At 42.8% G+C, this 20,166-nt stretch overlaps 1 protein-coding gene across 20 annotated transcripts in view; it reads right to left on the reverse strand.

Moving 5' to 3' along the window:
* Positions 1-414: 414 nt before the first annotated feature.
* NFIA (nuclear factor I A) overlaps positions 415-20,166 on the reverse strand; it is a 371,362-nt gene continuing 351,610 nt past the window's right edge. For 14 of the 20 annotated variants that reach the window (XM_045584531.1, XM_045584523.1, XM_045584524.1 and 11 more), the window contains one exon: positions 16,664-16,944. In XM_045584531.1, the coding sequence (XP_045440487.1) occupies positions 16,693-16,944 (252 nt within the window). In that variant the 3' untranslated portion in view covers positions 16,664-16,692. Of the gene's footprint in view, positions 6,932-16,663; positions 16,945-20,166 lie in introns of those variants that run through there. The other 6 variants (XM_036444066.2, XM_036444065.2, XM_036444064.2 and 3 more) reach the window with 1 other exon arrangement.

Here is a 20,166-nt window from a genome sequence, read left to right on the forward strand (position 1 = left end):
CACGGGAGTGTTCAGTTTCACAACGGATCTCTTATCATTGGAAGTGTTCCATCTCCTCCCCCCCTACACCCCCCCAATTTGAAATGTAAAACCGAGATATCTCAATGGACAGATTTCCAAGGGTGGTGGGAAAAGTCCCAGGTGAACTTTGTTCTGGGTTAGAGGTCATGGCCGGAGGGGAAGGGGGAGTGTGTGTTTGCCTTTGGAAGTCTTCCTGGAGGACCTCCTGGAGCCTGATAAAGCTCTGGCCCTGGGTAGTTAGCCTCTCAGCGATGCCATCTGAGAGGAGGGCAGGAGCAAGAAGCTGGCAGCTCTCAGATCTCCATCCCCAAGGCGCCAGTGGCTTTGTGACCTTGGGTTGAGATGGTTTTTTTTGTTTGTTTGTTTTGTTTTGTTTTGTTTTTTTTAAAAAAGAAGTGCTAATTTATAAACTCCTACTAAAATAATAATAAAAATAACAAATAGAATCAATGGGAAAACAAAAACTTTTGTTATTTTGAGAAGTTGAGCATCAAAATAGAAGGAAAAACAGCCTGAGTTGTTGGACATTATTGTCCTCAGGAATTAACAATATAAAAGTTCACACAGTGGGACTTGGTGATGACACATTTTGGAAATTAGGTGTTTGTTTTTTTTTAATTAAACAGCATAGGGGTTCATGTGTGAAACTCATGCTGCCTGGCACACGCTGGCTGCCGTCCCTCCTGCTCCGGTCTGGGGTGCTCACCCTCATCTGCTCCCCAGTCTCCTGTGCCCCTCACAGCCCTTTGGGGGCATAAAACACAGATGGGTACACATTTAAGAAAAAAATGAGATTGAAATTTATTTAATTTGGAAAGTATTTTCAAATTTAGATCCAAAAAACATATTTTAAAAATCCCGTGTTAATAGCAAAATTTTTTTTTTTTTTATGAATCGGGCCCAAAGTTTGTACAGAGTTTTATTTTTGAAGAAAATATTGCAACTGTGCATACAACTAAAGAGCCAAGTGATTCCTTAAAGAAATTTTTTTCGTTTTTTTTCCTTTTCGTATGAGGAAGTCTGGTGTGAAGACGGACCAAGCATGGGTACCTGGCTGAACACTGTCCAGTGAGAAAACGCTGGGGGCGAGCGGCGCTTCGGTGGCGGTCGAGGACCACGCCCCTCTCCCGGAAATGTCCTCAGAGGGCGTTTGCAGCAGAGTTCTTGAAATTCATAAACGGTCGTTTTTAGACAAAAGTCTTGCCAGGGCATGATTTCTGAAATCAAACACCCATGCTTATCCCCTAGGAAAGAAAAAGAAAGGAAAAAAACGAAACAAAAACACAAGTAATACTGAATTTAAGTAAATGTATACCTCCAAAATACTGAAAACAGTTGAAATCAAGAAAAGACAGAGTTTGCGTTCTCAGTGAAATACCTTTAAACCTAGCGGACAAGAACCGAGTCAGAAGAAAAAAAAAGACTAACATAACTTTGAGTAATATTCATACAGTTCACTAAGCATTATGGAATAGCATGCATTAATATTGTACGGTTATTTTTACATCACCTATACCAGAAGGTCCTGACTGACTGACAGCGAAGGCTACCGGTGTAGAAAAAATCTTACTTCAGAAGAGCAATATAATACAGATTTCACAGGCACTACATTTTAATATATCAGGTATTATGCTGGTTTTCTTATAATTCTTTCTGTCCTAAAGCTGGCATTATAACAATGACCAAAAAGGCAAGGATTGAAGTAAACGGAAAGTAGATATCAAAGTTGATATAGGTATTTTTTTTCTTCAGACAGATTAGTGCATAGTTGTCATGCAGATAAACACTGCTATGCATTTACACTGTTGGGAAGCAGAGTGAATTGAGCCCAGGTTGTCACATTGGTGTAAATCATTTTGTCAGCCTGTAATAGCACCATGTAATGGATTTGCATGAAACATTAAATTGATTTCAGAATTGGTGACACAGAATTCACTACAGTTAAGTGCTATGGAATAGCTTCAATGTTACCTGCTATATATCAAAACAATTTTCATCCCACTGCTTTTGTTTTTTTTTTTTTATTGGGAAAAAGTGAAAGGAAAACATACATGACGCTAATTAGACGAATGCACAGCCTTGGACGTGGAGAAGGCAGAGTGGGTTGGCTGTCAAATGGTAAATACATGCATTGACTTCAGGACGAACTTGGCCTTGGGAGCCGATGGGAATGAAAGCTCTGCCAGTGGGCAGCGCGGCTTTCTGAGACCGGCCAAAGAAGGGCCTGGGAGGGGGGTGAGGTGCCACTGAAGCTCTCCTTACGTGACCATGTCAGTGTGTTTGTTTGCAATTTGCTCTATGGGAGGCCTGCTACCAGAAAAGAAGAAAAAAAAATGAAGGAAAGAGACAGAGATAATAGAAACAGAGAGAGAAACCACCACCACCACCACCACCGCCACCACCACCACCACCACCACCAGAATGGACGACAAGGTATTTCCCAAGATGTGATGCAAAGTACTTGAAATGATATTCTTAGAAACCCCTCCCCCAAAGAATCCCAAGGAAGAAATGCTTTATTTCACCCAGTACTTTCTAACACTGGCTACAGGATGCAAGGCCTGTGGAGACCAGGGCTTGAAAGGGCAGGAGCTTCTCAGGAGATTTGCAGGTGCCTGTGGGTGGGCTGAGTGCCAGGCCTCAGGCTGGGTCCCTGCCCATCAGGGCCTTCCAAGTGGAGAGCACAGGTGTCAGGACAGATGCCCAGCAGCCCACGCCTGACTGAGGGGCGGGTGGGTGGGAGTGGGGAGAAGCTGGTACTAAATAGCTGCTCATGCCAGGGTGCGAAGAAATGGAAAAGTGAGTTCAAACCTCAAAGGAAAGAAAAAGCCTCGGGATGGGGATGGGCAGAGTGACGGGAAGGATCAGAAAAGGTGCGTTTGTGTAGCAGGGGGATGTGCCAGGAGAAAAAGTAGGTAGAAAACTATTCGGATTTAGTGTTTGTGCCTCTGACTTCAGTTCCCAAAGGGGGAAAAAAAAGAGTGACTGGAGGAAGTTATCTTTGCCAATATTGTTAATGCCATGTGATGAAAGAGAAAAAATTGAAATATGTCTCCGAACGGAGGGCGGGGCCTTCCAATGCCAATAGCCCTCCGTCTGTCTGTCAGTCTACACACTGGGCCCCACGGGTCCCAGCCTTCTTCAAAGGTCTTTCTGGGCTTCTACTCTAACAAGGTAAACACGCGGACGGTGGGTGTTGCTTTTTTCCTGCTTGATCACCGCTGAACTACAGTTTCCTGCTGCTTTCTGGACAATGAAACAAACAAAAAATGTAACTTAGTGTATTTAATACTTAACCCCTGTTCATTTTCACCCTAGACTGCCTCCCTAATGTTTTAAAGCCTTTAAAACATTTTTTTTCCTGCAAATCTGTTCAGAGTTCCCTAATTTTAGCTTCATCAAACTTAATACAACAAAATACCTTCAAAAACAGCATACCTGTAACGTCCATTTACAATGGTTTTTCAGTAGACCTATGCTTCTCAAGCATAGGAATATGCTATACCATTGAGAGAAAAAAAATAACTGTATTTAAATACTTAAAAAAAAAAAAAAAAAGGAAACAGGAAAGTTTTAAACTTAAATCCAGTTCCCAAAGGGGACGGGGAAGGGGGGGAAAGAAAGCAATTCTATGAACGCTGCCTTTATAATGAACAATTGGAAGTTTCACTAGGCTAATTTGACAGAATTTTTTCCTCATTTAAACAACATTACAAAAGTCCTGCATTATAAAATAGGGTAGAATAAATCAGTGTAATCAATAAAACTATACAACAATACAAATTACATATCTTCTGAGTGGGCAGTTTATTCTCTCTCTTTGCAGTCATGACTACAACATGCTCACTAAAAACAACTAAAACTGCCCAAACTATTGCTTAGTTTGTTTTGTTTTTTAAAAAAAGGGTGCAATTTTATTGTATATACAACCAATTTACTGGTAATACCTTGGCTTATTGCAAGGTTCTGACAAAATGTTTGTCTAGGCTTTTTCCCTTCACTGTGAAGCACTGAAAGCTGCTATTTTTTCCTTTTTTTTTTCCTTTTTTCTTTTTTTTAGTGCACATATGTCATAATAAAGTAATGCCCAGCTAAGTGCTATAGGGGGAAGGCAAAGTATGCTGGCTGGCTATAGGAAGTGACACCATATACTGACAACCACACCGTACAACAGCGCCAAACGACTATTCAACCACTTATCAGACACATATGAAAATCCAAAATGTTTTATTTTATTTTTTTTCCTTAAATAGAGATAACCAGTAAACAATTTTCAGAACTTGGAAGTTTAAAAACGTGCATATAAAAATGGGCATTATATACTTTTTATTGAATGTGGATTGACTGCAGTCTGCTAAGAAAAATGGGGTGTGGGAGCTGAAGAAAAAGGAAGTTGTCTTTTTTTTTTTAAGGCTTGCTTGTGAAAGGAACAGTTGTAAAAACAAAATTGCTTGAAGCAGGGTCAGCTTAGTGCTTCACAGTTTGACTGCTTCTCTAAGAGGAGCCCTTCCTGCGCACGTGCATTCAAAAATCACAACAAAAGTACAAAGACAAACACCCAAAACACACTGCGTCAAGTGCAGCACCGACTTTGGTCAAATAAAAAAAAAAAGAAAAGAAAAATTAATAATCACTAAGCTTTTCTACACGATATAAGCAGGTATTGCATATTTTCATATATCTGGGGCTGGGGGAAATAAAGGAAGACTCCAAATAAATTGTAAAATGCAGCAACATCCAAAATACTGATATTCTAAGAATCTACAGATCTCAGAATAGCACTGCCACTGACCACAGAGGACAATAAAGACTACTCCTATCTGCGGAACGACTAACTCTCTATTTATTATAGTTCTAGATGTTGAAACTGACAATGGCTGACATAAAAGTCACATTTACAAAAAGTGTCTCCAAATGCTTGACTAGGGAAAACCCCCTTTCAATAGAGGAGCATGTGCAACAATTCCACAAATAATCGCTATCCAGGGCAAGGCACATTGATATGGAATTTTTGTTTTCGTGCAAATTAAGGAAAAAAACAAAACAAAACAAAACAACATTGTTTTGGGGGGGGGAAAATGAGGAGCAAAGTGTCTTCCCAAGAATTTCAGTTACTTGATTGTATAGGACAGTAGTAGAACCCTTCTGAAGGGCTGGAAAACATAGTTTAAAGGCAAGTGCCTAGAGGAGGGATTACAATATTGTGTCTTAATGCACTCTACTTTATCCTACATTAACTATATAAAAATTAGTTACTAACACTAGAACATGCAGAAACTTTCTCTGATCAGCAGGGCTTGCCAACCAGAACGTATATATATGTATAGTATAGGAAATCTTCTGGAAGTTGCATGGGAAGCAAAGGGGTGCTTCACTGTCTGGTAGAAAAATCACTTGCACTTTTTTTGTTATTATTTTTTTTGTCTTTTTTTGTGTGTTTTTTTTACAGAAGATACAGGACATTTGGGGGTGCAAACTTTTTTTTTTTCCCTAACAAGTACCCTTGATCTGAGTGGGCACCAGGATTTGCATCAGTATTGGTTTCATTATTATTATGATTTTTTTCCCATAGCCCAGTTGAGGGGCGCAAAGGTCTTTAAAATTTCTGGACAATCTCTGGTACGATGAAGTGTCTGATAACTGATAAATCCTATGTTGCCGGATACACGTAAAAATGTTCAGAATTGGCATAATCCATTATAGTGATGTCTAGCTTATGAAATTAACAGATACCATGATTTCATTTTACTTATGTGCTTTGATAACAGAAAATAATTAATTAGCATTTAATGTAGTTAACATATTGTGGTAAAAGCACCATTAGATTTGTTTTTTTTTGTGTTTTTTTTTTTTAATTTTCCTTCAGTTTTTAAAGGGATACAAGTTTAACAATAAAAAACATAAAAAGCAAAAATAGCTCCCCTTTTTCTTGCAAGGCTGTTTTTTACCCCAATAATTTAGAGTCCTGGGGTGGAAGGACTTGAAAAACAAAAATAGAATTTTCAACAATCTCTATCTTACAAAGATATTTAGCTATCCAATGAAATTGCACTTTACTCAATTCAAAATTCGATTGTTTTGATTGATTCCTGTCAGTTTCTGTCAAAACAGACCATCTTCCCCATTTCCATGTGAATTTGTGTGTCATTGTTGAAATTGTTGAAAAAATGTTGTTTTTTTAACGTAAGTGCAGCATTTCAAAACCTTTACAAAACTGAATAGTAGTAGTAGTAGTTTGCCGTTTTCAGAATTGTTCTGCAACGTGAGTGGGTTCACTGTCCTTGAGGGCCATGTTACAGACTGAACTGCTGACTGCTGAACCAAACCAAGCTAACAGGAAAAGGAAAAAAGGAACACAACTGCATTTTCTTTTTCCAATATGTTACAGAAAAACATTGCCCTTTGACTGTCCCGTAAGTTATATATTGCAGATTTCAGCTACTACAAAAGATTTAGTTTTCCATGTGCCTCCTGATTGTTCGAGGAGGCTCACACCTGTGTGGGTAAATTCATGGAATACTGTGAAACGGCCAGGCTCCGTAAGGAAAGTGTTCCAATGGAAGTCAGTGAGCAAGGGTAGACCTCCTCTAGCCACATCACCCGATGCTCACGCCACCATGAAAACACTTCATATGTTACAGAGCCCAGCCATTTCCAGCACCATATGAGAAAATTACAACAGTCCCAAAAGTAGTTAAAAAAAAAAATCCCAAAAGGTTATGGCCTTTGCTGTTTGACCATAATGCTCGCTGTTTCCATGTACAAGTTGATTTGATTCTCCCCTTCCCCTGACAGTGAAGTTGTAACCGCGCTGGGTTGAGGATGCGTCCATGTTACAGAGTTGAGAAGGGGTCAGGTGGTCTGTCTGGTGGATGGTGGGACACTTCGACTTTTATCCCAGGTACCAGGACTGGAAGAGAAAAGGAAAAGAGCAATTAGAGGTTCAATGTAGTAAAGAATATATTTACAAGTTGTCCTTCCAACTGTGAAATCAGGATCTGTTCAGGATAAAGGTGGAAAAAGTAAAGGAGCAACAAATAGTAGTAAATCTTGAGATACTGAAACTGACCCTACTCCTCTAAAATTGAAATTCATTGTTTCCAGTGGGGGTTTGCTAATGTTCGGAGTGTGTCCTACAAAATAAAATATTTATGTCCAACTGAAATACATATGTGGTTTTATAGTCTGGTGAGGACAGATACACAAGGGCAGGAAACTGGATCACCTTGTTTCTCATTGGATCCTCTGTGCCTAGTACAGTGCCTGCAATAGAAGGTTTTCAACAAAGAAGAGTTGATCAAATGAAGAGTTGGTGAGGGGAGTGGTTTCATGTGGTGATGAATGTTTCCTTTGATGATTTTCACAGCATTTATTCAATGAGATGTAGGCACTGAAGATGTTATTGCTGCATTCTCTTAAGAGGCACACATGATCAATGGTGATAAAGAATAATAAACTCCTTTATGGACTCTATTTTCTTTGCAGCAGCATCTTCAACAGCCAAGATATGGAAGCAACCCAAGTGCCTATCAACAGACTCATAGATTAAAAAAAGCTGTGTTACATATATTTAATGGAATACTACTCAGCCATAAAAAAGAATGAAATCTTACCACTCGTGACAGCATGGATAGACCTAGAGAGGGTATTATACTCAGTGAAATAAGTCAGTCAGAGATAGACAATACCATATGATTTCACTTTTATGTGGAATTTAAAGAACAAAATAAATAAACAAAATTGAAACAGACTCACAGACACTGAGAGCATACTGGTGATTGTCAGAGGGTAAGAGGACTGGGTGAAAAAGGTGAAGGAAGTAAGAAATACAAATTGGCAGTTACAAAACAATCATGGGGATGTAAAACAGAGCAAAAGGAATGTAGTCGATAATACTGTGATAATTATGTATGGTGCCAGGTTGGTCCTGGAAATATTGATGGGGAATACTTTATAAAGTAGATGATTATCTAACCACTCTGATGTTCACCTGAAACTAATATATATATATATATATATATATATATATATATATATATATGCCTAAGCGACCAAATGACCAGTCAACCAGTCGCTATGAAGCACACTGACCACCTTGGGGCAGATGTTCAATGCAGGAGCTGCCCCCTGGTGGTCAGTGCACTTCCACAGCCAACCTCTCATGGTCGGCTAACCTTCTGTGTCCCTTCCCCCACAGTGAGACGGCCCTAATTGGCCCCGATTGCTGGCCAAGCTGAGGGACCCCACCCATGCATGAATTAATGGACCAGGCCTCTAGTACAAAATAATACTGAAAGTAAACTGTAATTGAAAAATTAAAAAAAAAAATCTTACCTAATAATAGACAAACATGTAAATTGACCGTACCTCCACTATGACACCAGCCAATCAGGAGTGATATGCAAATTAACCAAAAAGATGGTGGTTAATTTGCATACACAGACGCTGAGTGACAGGGGTGTCCTGCCCCACTCCTGGTCTCTCAGTGCCTCTAGGCAGCATGGGAAGGCAGGGCTGGAGCAGAAAGAGGTGGCTCCAGGGCCTGAGCAGAAAGGGGCTGGGCTAGAGTGGAAAGGCTGTGCCAACAATCAGGGAAAGGAAAGCCCATGCTAGCATGAATCTTTGTGCATCGGGCTTCTAGTAGTGATATAAGAATAAATGGAGGCAAAGTGGAAAAAATGCTATACTGAGAGTTCTGGGTAGTTTTGGACAAGTCACAGCTTCTCTCTTATACTCAATTTCCTTCTGTGTGCACAAGGTAGATTTGATGATTTGAAATACTCCTTCCAGCTTAGCATGTCTAAAGCAATGGCTTCAAAAATGACATATAATAATCAAAACTTCACCCTATTAGTTACTAGGACGTGCCAAGGGAATGCATAACTTGCATTCATATTTTGTTCATTCAACACTTATTTAGAGCCTTCCCTATGCCTGCTGGGCCCAGTTAACATTTTCTCTCATAAATTTTAGGTGGTTAGATTGGGGCAATAGTCTGGTTATACCTCTCTTTATATGCTGGCATGTCATTCTCTGTAAGCTCAACAAAGTGACCAATTACAGTTTAATATCAGAGTCAGTTTCTCAAGTGAAATAAATTTAAAAAGTACATGGCTTTTGCCAACTTTTCTCTAGAGATACCCTGGTCAGATTCTCCACATTTATCATTATTCACAGAAACGTCATCAACTTCTAGTGAAAGTGAATGCTTCTAAAACCTCTGAGTTGACAGGATCAAGAAAGGGTTACATTGGGGTTGATTCGGTCAGATGGAGGCTCATTCGTATCCAAGAGATTCAATTAGGTAAAGTGAGGATTCGTTTGATCCCTAGGATAAATGGCGAAATGATAGCTGCGTGGAGGTTGGTGTAAGATTTCCTGTTCACACAAGTCACCTTTGATTTCCAGAGCACTTGAAAAAACCTAAACCCGAACCGAAAACCCACTCATCCTGTATACTTTGAGATGTTATTCTCTGACCACATGCTTTGAGGAAGACAATAAGGCCTCTTGTGTCCTGAAAGGAAATCATCCTGGCAAATGCACACGGCCTAAATCTAGCTGGACAAAAGAAAGGCGAGGGAGAGAGAGGGCAGAGCCACGGAGACTCCAAACTGTCTTTTTAGCAGGCTCTCCTAGGAGCTGCCTCTCAGCCGCCTTGGAGCCCACTCCTCTCTTCCACAAAACAGTGTCCAACTTTGGGTGCCACAAATAATGCTCACAATTTCTGTTCACGCACTTTCTCAGTTGTGAAATTCCAGACTTACGTAACTCTGACACGATGTTAGATCTGGAAGCCAATGCCTGGGAGTCAGCAGGGGGAGCAGTTTTCCACACCACAGTTTCTGGATGCAACCTCAGCGCACTACAAAAATCTGCAGTGCCTCTGCACTTCTCTTAAAAAGCAAAGCAGGGAGAAAAAAAGTTTTCTTCACACATCTTACTATTCAGTGTGCCTTGCCGACAAGGTTACCCCAGAGCAGCTCTGTAATCCTTCACTGAAATAGGCTTTATTGATTGCTCTGGTCTATTGTTCTCTTTTCAAGTCCCCCAAGTTCAAGTTCATCCTGGTGTTACATCATGTCTGGTTGCTAAGAGCAACCAGACAGACCCAGACGTGACTATCATTAGCAAGAAACCCTCTGCTCTCCTCCCACCAACCTTCCAGTGGCTCTGACGTAGCAGGCCCACTGCAAACACATTGAAGTATTTATTCTGCCTAATTTATGACCTACACAGCAAGCAGGACCCCCACTCCAAAAACCAACACCGTGGTATATTTAATTAATCTGTCTTTCTCTGGCACTTGGGAAAGTTAGACAAAGGACTAATTATTGTGTTTCGCTCTCCACACTTTTCTTTTGGGGGGTGAATATTTGCATGGGAAAGAAAACTACAAGGCCCAGCACTGCCCCCCTCCCCTTTTTCTTTTTGCCCTATTGACATTTCATGAAATACTTTAGCTGCTTAAGGGAATTAGAAAAAAAAAAGTGATGTGAATGTTACTCCTTTTGAGTTGGTATTCAGTAACACAAATCAACTCATGACATGTTTAAATTTAAATGCTAACCACACACTCTCAGAGTTACTTTAAAGGTTAGTTTTTAATCAATAGAAGTTGCTGACTCCGGGGTTTTGAGCTGAGCACTGCAGCTCTTGGGCTTTTGTCTAACGTTAAAGCTTTCAAACTTTTTTTTTTTTTTTCCTTGAGATGATTTTAGCAATGATTTGCAGACACAGAAGGCTATTGTGCTCAGACCAGCAACATGTCAATAGAGGAGCGAGCTGCCCTGTGGTGGGGTGTCAATATGACTCCTGAAGGCTTGGGTTGGGGGTCTTTAATAACCCGTGAAAAAAACTTAATTAACTCTTTCAGGCCCAAACCAAAACCTATTCTTAAACTTTTTCACTCCTGTAATTTGACCATTAGTACTTATTTCAACATCACACTAATCTTCATGACAATTAACCCACTACTTGACCAAGGCTTTCCAGAATGGGAAGAGAGTTGGGTTAGGGGAACCACACAGATAATTTTTTAAATAGGTCTCTGATTAAATCATTCATTTGCAGTTATGATAATAATAATCACCATAGTAATAAATATTCATGCATACTTCTGAATTTTCTCATGATCACTTTGTAGCTGAAAATACCCCAATTTTGTTATAATGAGTGTAATAGTTGCACATTTATAAAGCCACCCAATTTCTATAAACTTCCATGATTAGAAAAAGCCACTTTTCTCTTGTGATATTTTCTTGTACAATTCATTATGCAAGCAGTGCAAATTTCCAAACATTCCTTGAAGAACAATTCTGAGCACTTTTTTTTTAGGTTATATAAGAAAAATATGAAATAAATTGGAGATTATTAAATTGTTGGGGTTGAGTAGCAAATCACTAGGAAAATGTTGCCACATTAAACAAAATTCATTTACGGAGAGTAAAAATATTGTCTTCAGGTTTACTGACATCAGCTTAGGTTTCCTATGGGTTCTGCCTTCATACTTTATAGCCCCTCATCTAACCTCCTGTATCCAGACTAACTACAAAGGAATCTCTGTCCCTTATCTGCAGCAAGTCCTAATATTGCAATACAATATAGGATGATGTTATCTTGATACATTTACATTAAGGAAGTAAACACGGGGCTTTGATCTATTTTTTCCCCCAGGAACACTCTGCTACAGTTGCTCTGGAAGTCCATAAATCCACACTCCCACAAGGCTCCAGGCAAGTAAAATTGCTCTGTTACATTCACAGTTCCTCCAGATTGGGATGTGCTGGGGGAACGGAAGGGGGGAACTGTCCTCTCCCCGTGTTCAAGGTGAAACATCAAAAGAAATCTGCAGTCCAGGACCAGAGCTCAGCTTTCCTTTTCTCCAGTCAAATGAAGAAGTAATCTCATCAGGTTGGAAAGTGCTGACTAAGGATTTAATAAAGTGCCTGCAGATGTGGCGTCTCTAAGGTATTCAACTCATGTAATGCAAAACAGCTCCACACTGAATGTGCTTATAAAATTTCATTTAACCATTGCAGCACGACTTCTCCCCCCCCCCCCCCCACCACCATTCTCTAAGGAGTTTTGTCACACTTCCCGCCCCTTAATTTACAGCTCCATGAAAGTTCGGATCCCATTCTGCCAGAATTCTGGACTATTCACAGTAGTCAGGTTTTATGAACCATAAACAAAATCTATCCAGCTGCATCCGAAACAGGAAGCCTGAAATGGCAGTAGGTGCCTTCGACAGTGGCCGGTGCTTTCCTTTCTTGTGCCGCATGGAGAGCAATTAGGAAATTGAGGCTATTTTCCACTCTTTGGTCCTGAGGTTGCTGGGGAAAGACTCGACTCCTTAGTAACAACAAACATTCAAATAACAACTTTATAAAAGGTCTGTTATGAACCCTTTTCACTCAGAGGGCCGGATGTATATTTTAGCAACAAAAGGAAATACAAGTCTGTTTGAGATAGCTATATTTTACTTTATAAAAAAAAAAAAAAAAAAAAAAAAAAAGGAGAGAGAGAGAGAGAGAGAGAGAGAGAGAGAGAGAGAGAGAGAGAGCGCGCGAGAGAGAGCGCGAGATGGTGGGGGTGGAAGGTGGGGTATGGGGTGGGGAGGACGGAACAGACTGTGACCCAGCAGAATCTGTTTTTCAAATTAAAAAGTTAAACAAAGGACCTCAAGGGCAAAGTTGAACACTGCGGAAGGAGGCTGTTAATGTGGAATCCAGAACTGGGTGTGACACTTCGCTTTCTTCTCCAGGCCAGGTGGGTTATTTAAGGACATTCACACCGAAGAGGCCTCTGCCCCCCCTCCCTCTGCTCTCAGGCGCCCCCAGCAGGTGAGCTCTCCCTCAGCCGCCAGGCAGAGTGCATCTGACCAACGCTGCATGAGCTGTGGTCACCATGTTGACTTCTTTCTTGAGATTCCATCTCTGCTGGGTCACGCTAATCCAGTTAGTCATTTTTGGCTTCCTGCTCTTGTTTGGATGAGCTAAAGTGCTCTGTTTAGTCCAAATGAGTTGTCCTTGGCAAATCAGCCTAAAGCCTGGTAGCCTCCCGGCCGGCCCCCTTCCAATACAATGGAAATGCTCGGGCCTCGGAATACACTTCCGGCTTCTCACATTAGCATACACCAGTTTGGAGCATTTTTCTTCACTCATTCAACAAGTCCTAGGAGCCTACTGTGAGCTTGGAGCTGCGCAGGTGGTGAACTCTGGGGACACGATGAGTATGATAAATGGGGTGCTTGCTCTTAAGGCGTTCAGAAAGAAGGTGCTGGTTTTTAGACCTCTATGTCCTTCGAGGTGCTGGTACCCTGCTTGCCTCAAACTGGTGTCTTTACAAACTTACTAGAGGCCCAGTGCACGAATTCGTGCACCAGTGGGGTCCCTGGCCTGATCAGGCTAAAACTGGCGCTCCGCCATCCCGAGGGGTCCCAGATTGTGAGAGGGTCCCCGATTGCAGGCCAGGCCCAAGGACCCCACCAGTGCATGATCAGGCTGGGTTTGAATGTGGGAGGTCAGTCAGCTAGGGAGAGACTGTAGGAAGGCTTCAGGGCATGTCCTGCCCATCTCACTCAGTCCAGATCAGCTGGACCCTAGCAACAAGCTAACCTACCAGTCAGAGCTTCTGCCCCCAAATTCGTGCATGCGTGGTGTCCCTCCCTACCAGCTGGCTAGGTGGTCAGTGCGCTCCCACAGCCAACCTCATGGGGCCGGCCAACCTCCTTTGCTCCCTCCACTCCGGCTGGCTCTGACTGGCCCTGATTGGGGCTGGCAGCTCCTGCATTGAGCACCTGCCCCCTGGTGGTCAGTGCACATAAAAGCGACCGGTCATTCAATCACTTAAGCTTTTATATATATAGATGTCGACTGATGAGGTTGATCATCAGTGTCTAAGGGACCCGGGACTGAGTGCCACTTTTCCCATGGACTAGTTGAAGGAGCTGTGTGTCTTGGGGCTCAGAGGATTGCTGAGAGGACCAGTCTGCGTTACAGGAAAGAGATTTTTTTTACACTAGTTTCTTCTTAAAAAGGTGGCATGCTGTACACAGGTGTCAGTTATTGGTACTGCCAGACACAGGCTTTGATCTCTGTGGCCATTTTTCTTGTCTGATTTTGTTAATTAAAGAAAGCCCTGTTTTCAATAACACTAAACCAAGACTTGTTTATTGTACAGGAAACTATTAAACCATTAATGGGCTATGATTGGCCGGGCTTACCTTTGTGGCCTTATCTTTTCACCGCTTGTACTCAGCACTTGGGCTGTTAAACTTCTTCCAGATCCCCCAAAGCCAAATGCCTTCTCCCTGCTGGGCCTTGGCACAGCTGCGCCCCTCTCCTTGGCTTTGTTAACACTTGCTAGTTCTGCCCCTCTCAGATGAATAGATTCTTCTTCCAAGGGGCCTTTCTCTAGGCCTTTAGTCCCAGCGTGTACCTCTGTTACAGTCACTGAACTGCAATTACCTGTTTTTCTTCCCAAGAAAACGATGTTCTTGCATGGGGTGTCCCCAGTGCCTTGCCCAGTGGCTGCCACAGGGTAGGCACTTAATTCTGTTGAGTAAAGGAAGGAAGAAACACCCTGTCTCCAGGGTTCCTGACCCGGTGCCAGTTGCTCCAGAAGGCCTGCAGACAGATGACTTCTAGCATGGCTGTGCCGCGTTCATTGTTTGGGCCACGTGTCCATGTCTCCCCGTGACAGGAGCTCTCCCGAGAGACACACAGGTTTCCCCGAGGCACCCAGGCAGTTCTGACTGAAGAGCTGCTGCCACAGGGCCAACTGCAGCCAACTGCGGCGGCAGCATGTGCGATCGTTTTGTAACATGGACGGCTGCCTGCTTACTACAAGCACAGAGGAGTGGTCCAAACCACTGCTCCCTGGAGAGGGACCATGCTGCTCCCGGCCAAGACCTCCTTTTGGTTCAAACCTCAAGACGGAAAACACTAATCTTTTCCCCAATAAGCGATCCAGCACCTCCAAACCTTGTGAGTGCATACACAATTCAGTTGTTCTGACTGTTGTTCCGAAGTCTTGACTCCTTCATCATATTCCAGCTTGTCCTGGTGTACATTGTTTTTGGTCTCCCTTTCTATGTTCGTCACATGTAAATGGAAGACTTCTGAATTAAAGAGTGCTTGCTGGCCCACTCACGCTGGCTCTGCAGACTTACAGGAGGGCTATATGCCCAGTGGTAAAAGCTAGGGCTCTGGAGCTCCAGTTAACGGAGTTCCACCATTTAACTAGTGCACTGTTACGTGCTAGTTGTTAAGTGATCCTAGGCAAGTTAGTTAGCACGCCTGTAGTTTGAAACTCGATGAAATGAAGATCACAACTTTATTGAGTTTTGTAGGGATTCACTGAGCTAATGCCTGGGTAGAGGGAAGTACAGGAAACCAGAGAGCCGGGTGGATGGGCTCTCTCACTAAAACACATGCACGGGGCTGATGGTCCACATGAGACCCAAGGCTGACCAGCAGCTTTTGAATGTCATCGCTCCACAAGGTGGCTTTCTCTTACTTAATGATATAATTTCTTAGTTAAAAGTAGCAGCTGCGTCAGTTCCATTTCCCCAGTTGCAAGGGAGAAAGTTCTTGAGAAAATAAAAATCTGTCTTTAATTGTGGTATTAAAATCAGAGCGGTGAAATCAACCACACAAAAGGAATTGGCTCAAGTTTATGAAAGGCATTTGGGTCCTTGCCTTGCAAGGCTAAACTGCACGCCTTGGAAGTGGGGCGAGGGAAAGAAGGGAGGGGGAAGGGGGGAGTCGTCAGGCAACCAAGTGGGACAGAAACAATCCTATTTTGGTTTTTGTTAGTGAATGGCATACTACATAGATCAGAGACTTCTTATAAAATACAAACCCCCACTGTACACAAAGCACAGGAAAATGTGAGGAAAAAAGGGAAAAACTAAAAGCAGCTTAGGGTGTGTTAACGCTGCTATTCTGTCAGCTTAAAGAGTATTTTATGCTTGATCAACAGCTCTTTTTTATTGTGCTTTCCTTTCATTCATTCAAGACATCAAAGCGGCACCACCAGTGTACCTGCCTTCTGGAGCCGCTGGTGAGGGGTTCTAATGAAGCAGGACTCTGGGAGCCGGAGACCCCCGTGGACACGGCAGTTCAAAGGGAATATTTCAACAATGATTACATTTTGTAAATCTTTTTATGAAAGAGACAGCTTATTTCCTGCTTTTTCATGAAAAAATAGATTCTATCCATTAAAGTGAGCCCGCGCCACGGACACTGCTTGAGATCTGAGGTGCAGCGTGGAGATTAAGGGGACAAGGACCGATGGAATCGTCTGGAGGGCCTATCTGCTCGGCCCCATGGCCCTGCAGTCCGCGGGCAGAGCCCAGACAGCGCACAGTGGCTCCGCTAAGGAAATGCCGCAACAAGGGGCTCCGAGGCTTGTTTTTCAGCCAGGGCCTTGTGTTTATTATTTGTTCTTTTTCTATTTTTTGATTCCACAAAGTCCAACCAGATATCAGAAGGTATCGGGTAACCCCTTGTATTGCACAAAAGGTAGGATGAAAGATTTTAGTTACAGATTCATTAAGGGCTGTATTTTAATGCCCTCAAATGGGACAAACCCTTTTCCATATGGGAAGTTAGCCATAAAAAAGCTGGCTCTGGTCTGAAGATACAATACAGGCTTTATTATTGGCTAATGTGTGCCCCAAAGGCAAAAATAAAGAAGGCAGCCTAGCCCTCTGTACGTTTTGATTTTCAACATTAAAATGATCTTTCCCCTAGTCTTTTTCTTTTCTTTTTTTCTTTCTTTCTTTCTCCTTCCTTCCTCCCTCCCTCCCTCCCTCCCTCCCTCCTTCCCTCCCTCCCTCCCTCCCTCCCTTCCTTCTTTCCTTGCAGCAGGGAGAGTTGAGGGGAATAGGGAAGAAGAAGAAGATTTCCTGGGGAGCTATGAAATGAAAAAAAAAAAAGTATGTTTCCTACACATCAGATTCCAATTTTAATTAAATGCCTGCTGTCTAACAAGTGCAGACAGTCACACTTGGGGCTGGCCCAATGGTGGCCGGGGAGGTAACCTTTCTAGTTTAAAAAGAGAGGCGTGGGAGTGGAGGCTGGAGCTCAGCAAAGCGTGGCCACATTGTAACAATCATTCCCCGACTGTTCCCACTCCCGCTCCTCCCCCAACGCTGAAAAGCTCTTTCCAAACATGACTCAGGTTCAGAGCAAATCTATCAGGTAGATTTAATGTTCAGATTGTGCAGGTAGATGAAGTCAAGTAAGGGGGAAAATAATACTGAAGTGAAAAGTCCAGTTCTTTAAAAAATTCTCCCAGAGATGTCCTGCAACAGGATGACAGGAGATCTGGTACTTTGCCAGAAATGAATCCCCAAACTAATCTTTTCAGCCAAGATGCCCTTAGGCACTGGATGGCACCTGCCACCTTACGACATTTCTACCCCAGCTGGCACCTCCTTGCAGGGCCCTGAGCACAGGTCTTTGCCTTTTATTTTTTTCATCCTCCTCTGATCGCTGTCCTGGGTCTTTCCTCCTGTCCTTTCCAACCCCATTTCCTGCCTCCCTCCCCCCCCCCCCCCCCTTCAAGCCAGTCTCCCTTTCCACCTGTGTGAGCCCCCACAGAAGCTAGAGCAGGCTCTACTCTCTCAAAGGCCACACAAACCACAGTCCTTCCTCCTCCATTCACCAGATTAAGAAGGGAAGGGAAGAACGCATTCAACCTCAACCATGACCAGTCTGCTTAGCATCTGGAATAGAAGGCTTCTGTCCTGAGCCAAAGAACCGAGGCCTGGAGGCAAAATGTGCAGAAGTTGTAGCATCTTACTTCTCAGATTCGTGAGAGGAGAGAGAGAGAGAGGGAGGGGGAGGGAGAGGGGGAGGGGGAGGGGGAGGGGGAGGGGGAGGGGGAGGGGGAGAGAACAGTGGGACTAGCCTCTCAACTTGGCACTGGGCTGTGAGTAGGGGGCCTGATTCGAGCCACAGCTCAGTCACTGGCTGATGGGGGACTGAGGCACCCCACAAAGATGCTCTGATATGTTCTACAGAGACCCCCTTTCTGTGTTTCCATTACCTTCCTGGTACACCTGCTTTTCAATTTTACTGGTTCCAGGAGTCACCTCTTCCTCTTTAAGAGTGCACACATGACCTTGGCAAGGTTGAACTGTTCACATCCCTCATTGAGGTTACAGTGAGCTCGACTATGGAACAAGTCAGATACCTAGATTCTTGCCTTGTCACTTCAGGGCTCAAAACAGGCCCCAGTATGCCAGTTACCACAGCATTTGGGGGAGGAAATAAATGTCGAAAGACAAAACCTTGAAATTCTGGCCTAAAGTAGGGGCAGCACTGATGTGGCCTGGGCAGCATAGAATGGGTCAGGGTTTCACCTGAGCCCACACCCTCGCTAAAAATGGAATGAATGCCCTGTCCAAACTAGGAGACATTCCCCAAAGCACAAACCAGAGCTTGGTGAACCAAGCTTTCCTCCTCCTCCTGAAAACGTGGCAGGATTTAGGGTTTAATGGCAACAAAACTTGTCTTTGTTAAGACGTGACTTGTAAAACAAACCCTCATGGGGGAGTTGGCAGTTTCAGATGACAGTACTTTTTTAAATGCTGAGCCAGCAAAAGCTTTTTATGTTCAGATTTATTTCATTCTAAATTTGTAGATTACATTTACAGCTAAGCAATATTCATCTCTACAAACAATGAGATTCTTCCTGAATACTTCCCGGGGAGGTGAGAGGGAAGCTGCGTGGTGGGCCTGGGGTGGGGAGTTGAGCCAGGGTGATCGAAGTTCCCACAGCACGAACAGTCAGTGTGCGGGTCTGATCAATGACTTGGACATGTTCATAATATGTGTGATCGGCAGAGCTACTTGGCTTCTCTGTCAGGAATCTATGCTTCTTGGTAAAAATGTGATTCATTTTTACCATTTTAGTATTGATGTCAGAGATGGTGAAGTTCTTATAAGCAAAGATTACTGAAGACAGGTTTAAGAATGTGTTTTATAGTCCTGGACAGTGTGGAACAGTTAGTAGGAACATTGTTCCCATAGACTGAAAGTTTGTGAGTTCTATTCCCAGTCAGGGCACATACCTAGATTTCAGGTTCAATCCCCGGTGGGGGCAAGTATAGGAGGCAACAAATTGGTGTTCTCTCTCATCAATGTTTCTCTGTTTCCCTATCTATCTATCTATCTATCTATCTATCTATCTATCTACCTACCTATCTTTCTCTCTCTCTCTTCCCCTCTCTCTAAAATCAATAAGCATATCTTTGGGCGAGGATTTAATTAAAAAAAAAAAAGTCTGTGTTTTATAAAATCAACCATGCAAAAAAAAAATCAGTTACTTTGTTTTCAGATAAATTCCACTTGGTACTGCTCCCCTGGTAACTGAGACTTAGGAACAAACTCAAAACTCATACACAGAGTTCCAATTTGGAACAGGTTCACACCTCTAAGTATTATATTTTAAGGAAAACAATTACAGATTGGATAGCTCTTTGACATTCATTGGCTCTTTAAAAATCTGTTTCTCTTGTTAAGTCACCCTACGGATAAGAGCCTGGTGAATAGATCAAATGAAACATTAACTTTCATTCTGATCCTGCAATCACACAAAAATCTTGCAGATTGTCCCCTTGTGCTATCCTAAAGGTGGTTCAGTTAAACACATACTTGAAGGAAGGTTTTTCTTTCTTTTAAAGAAGTGAATTATCTTAGCTGAAATACAGCTTCCTGTTCTACTGCATCAGCCTTTCCATGTTGTTCTCCAGGAACTCATTTACAAGTTCAAGTTCAGGTTTAAACTAAATAAAACACTCCTCAGGCGTTTATAACCGAGCCTCAGTTACAAGTGCTCCTCTGAACTCTGCCGGCCTCAGGGTGCCGGTTTCCAAGGCTCGGTGAAGGAATGTCTTACAGTTGGAATCTGGCTGCTTTCTCAGGCATTTCAGACTCACAGGCTGGGCAGCACCCAGCTTTAGTTAGTACTAAATGTTTCCTCAGATCTACAATAAAGTCAGAGAAAGAGAGAAAGACAAGGCAGGGGCCAAGAGAACTGTAAGCCCCGAGAGTTAACAGTTCAGTGAAAGAGAAAGAAACAGACTCTAGATGTCTATGCTAGAATTCCACAGCCATGACTTCAAATTTC

This window comes from Pipistrellus kuhlii, unplaced genomic scaffold, assembly GCF_014108245.1.
Source record: "Pipistrellus kuhlii isolate mPipKuh1 unplaced genomic scaffold, mPipKuh1.p scaffold_m20_p_2, whole genome shotgun sequence".
Taxonomy (NCBI): Eukaryota; Metazoa; Chordata; class Mammalia; order Chiroptera; family Vespertilionidae; genus Pipistrellus; species Pipistrellus kuhlii.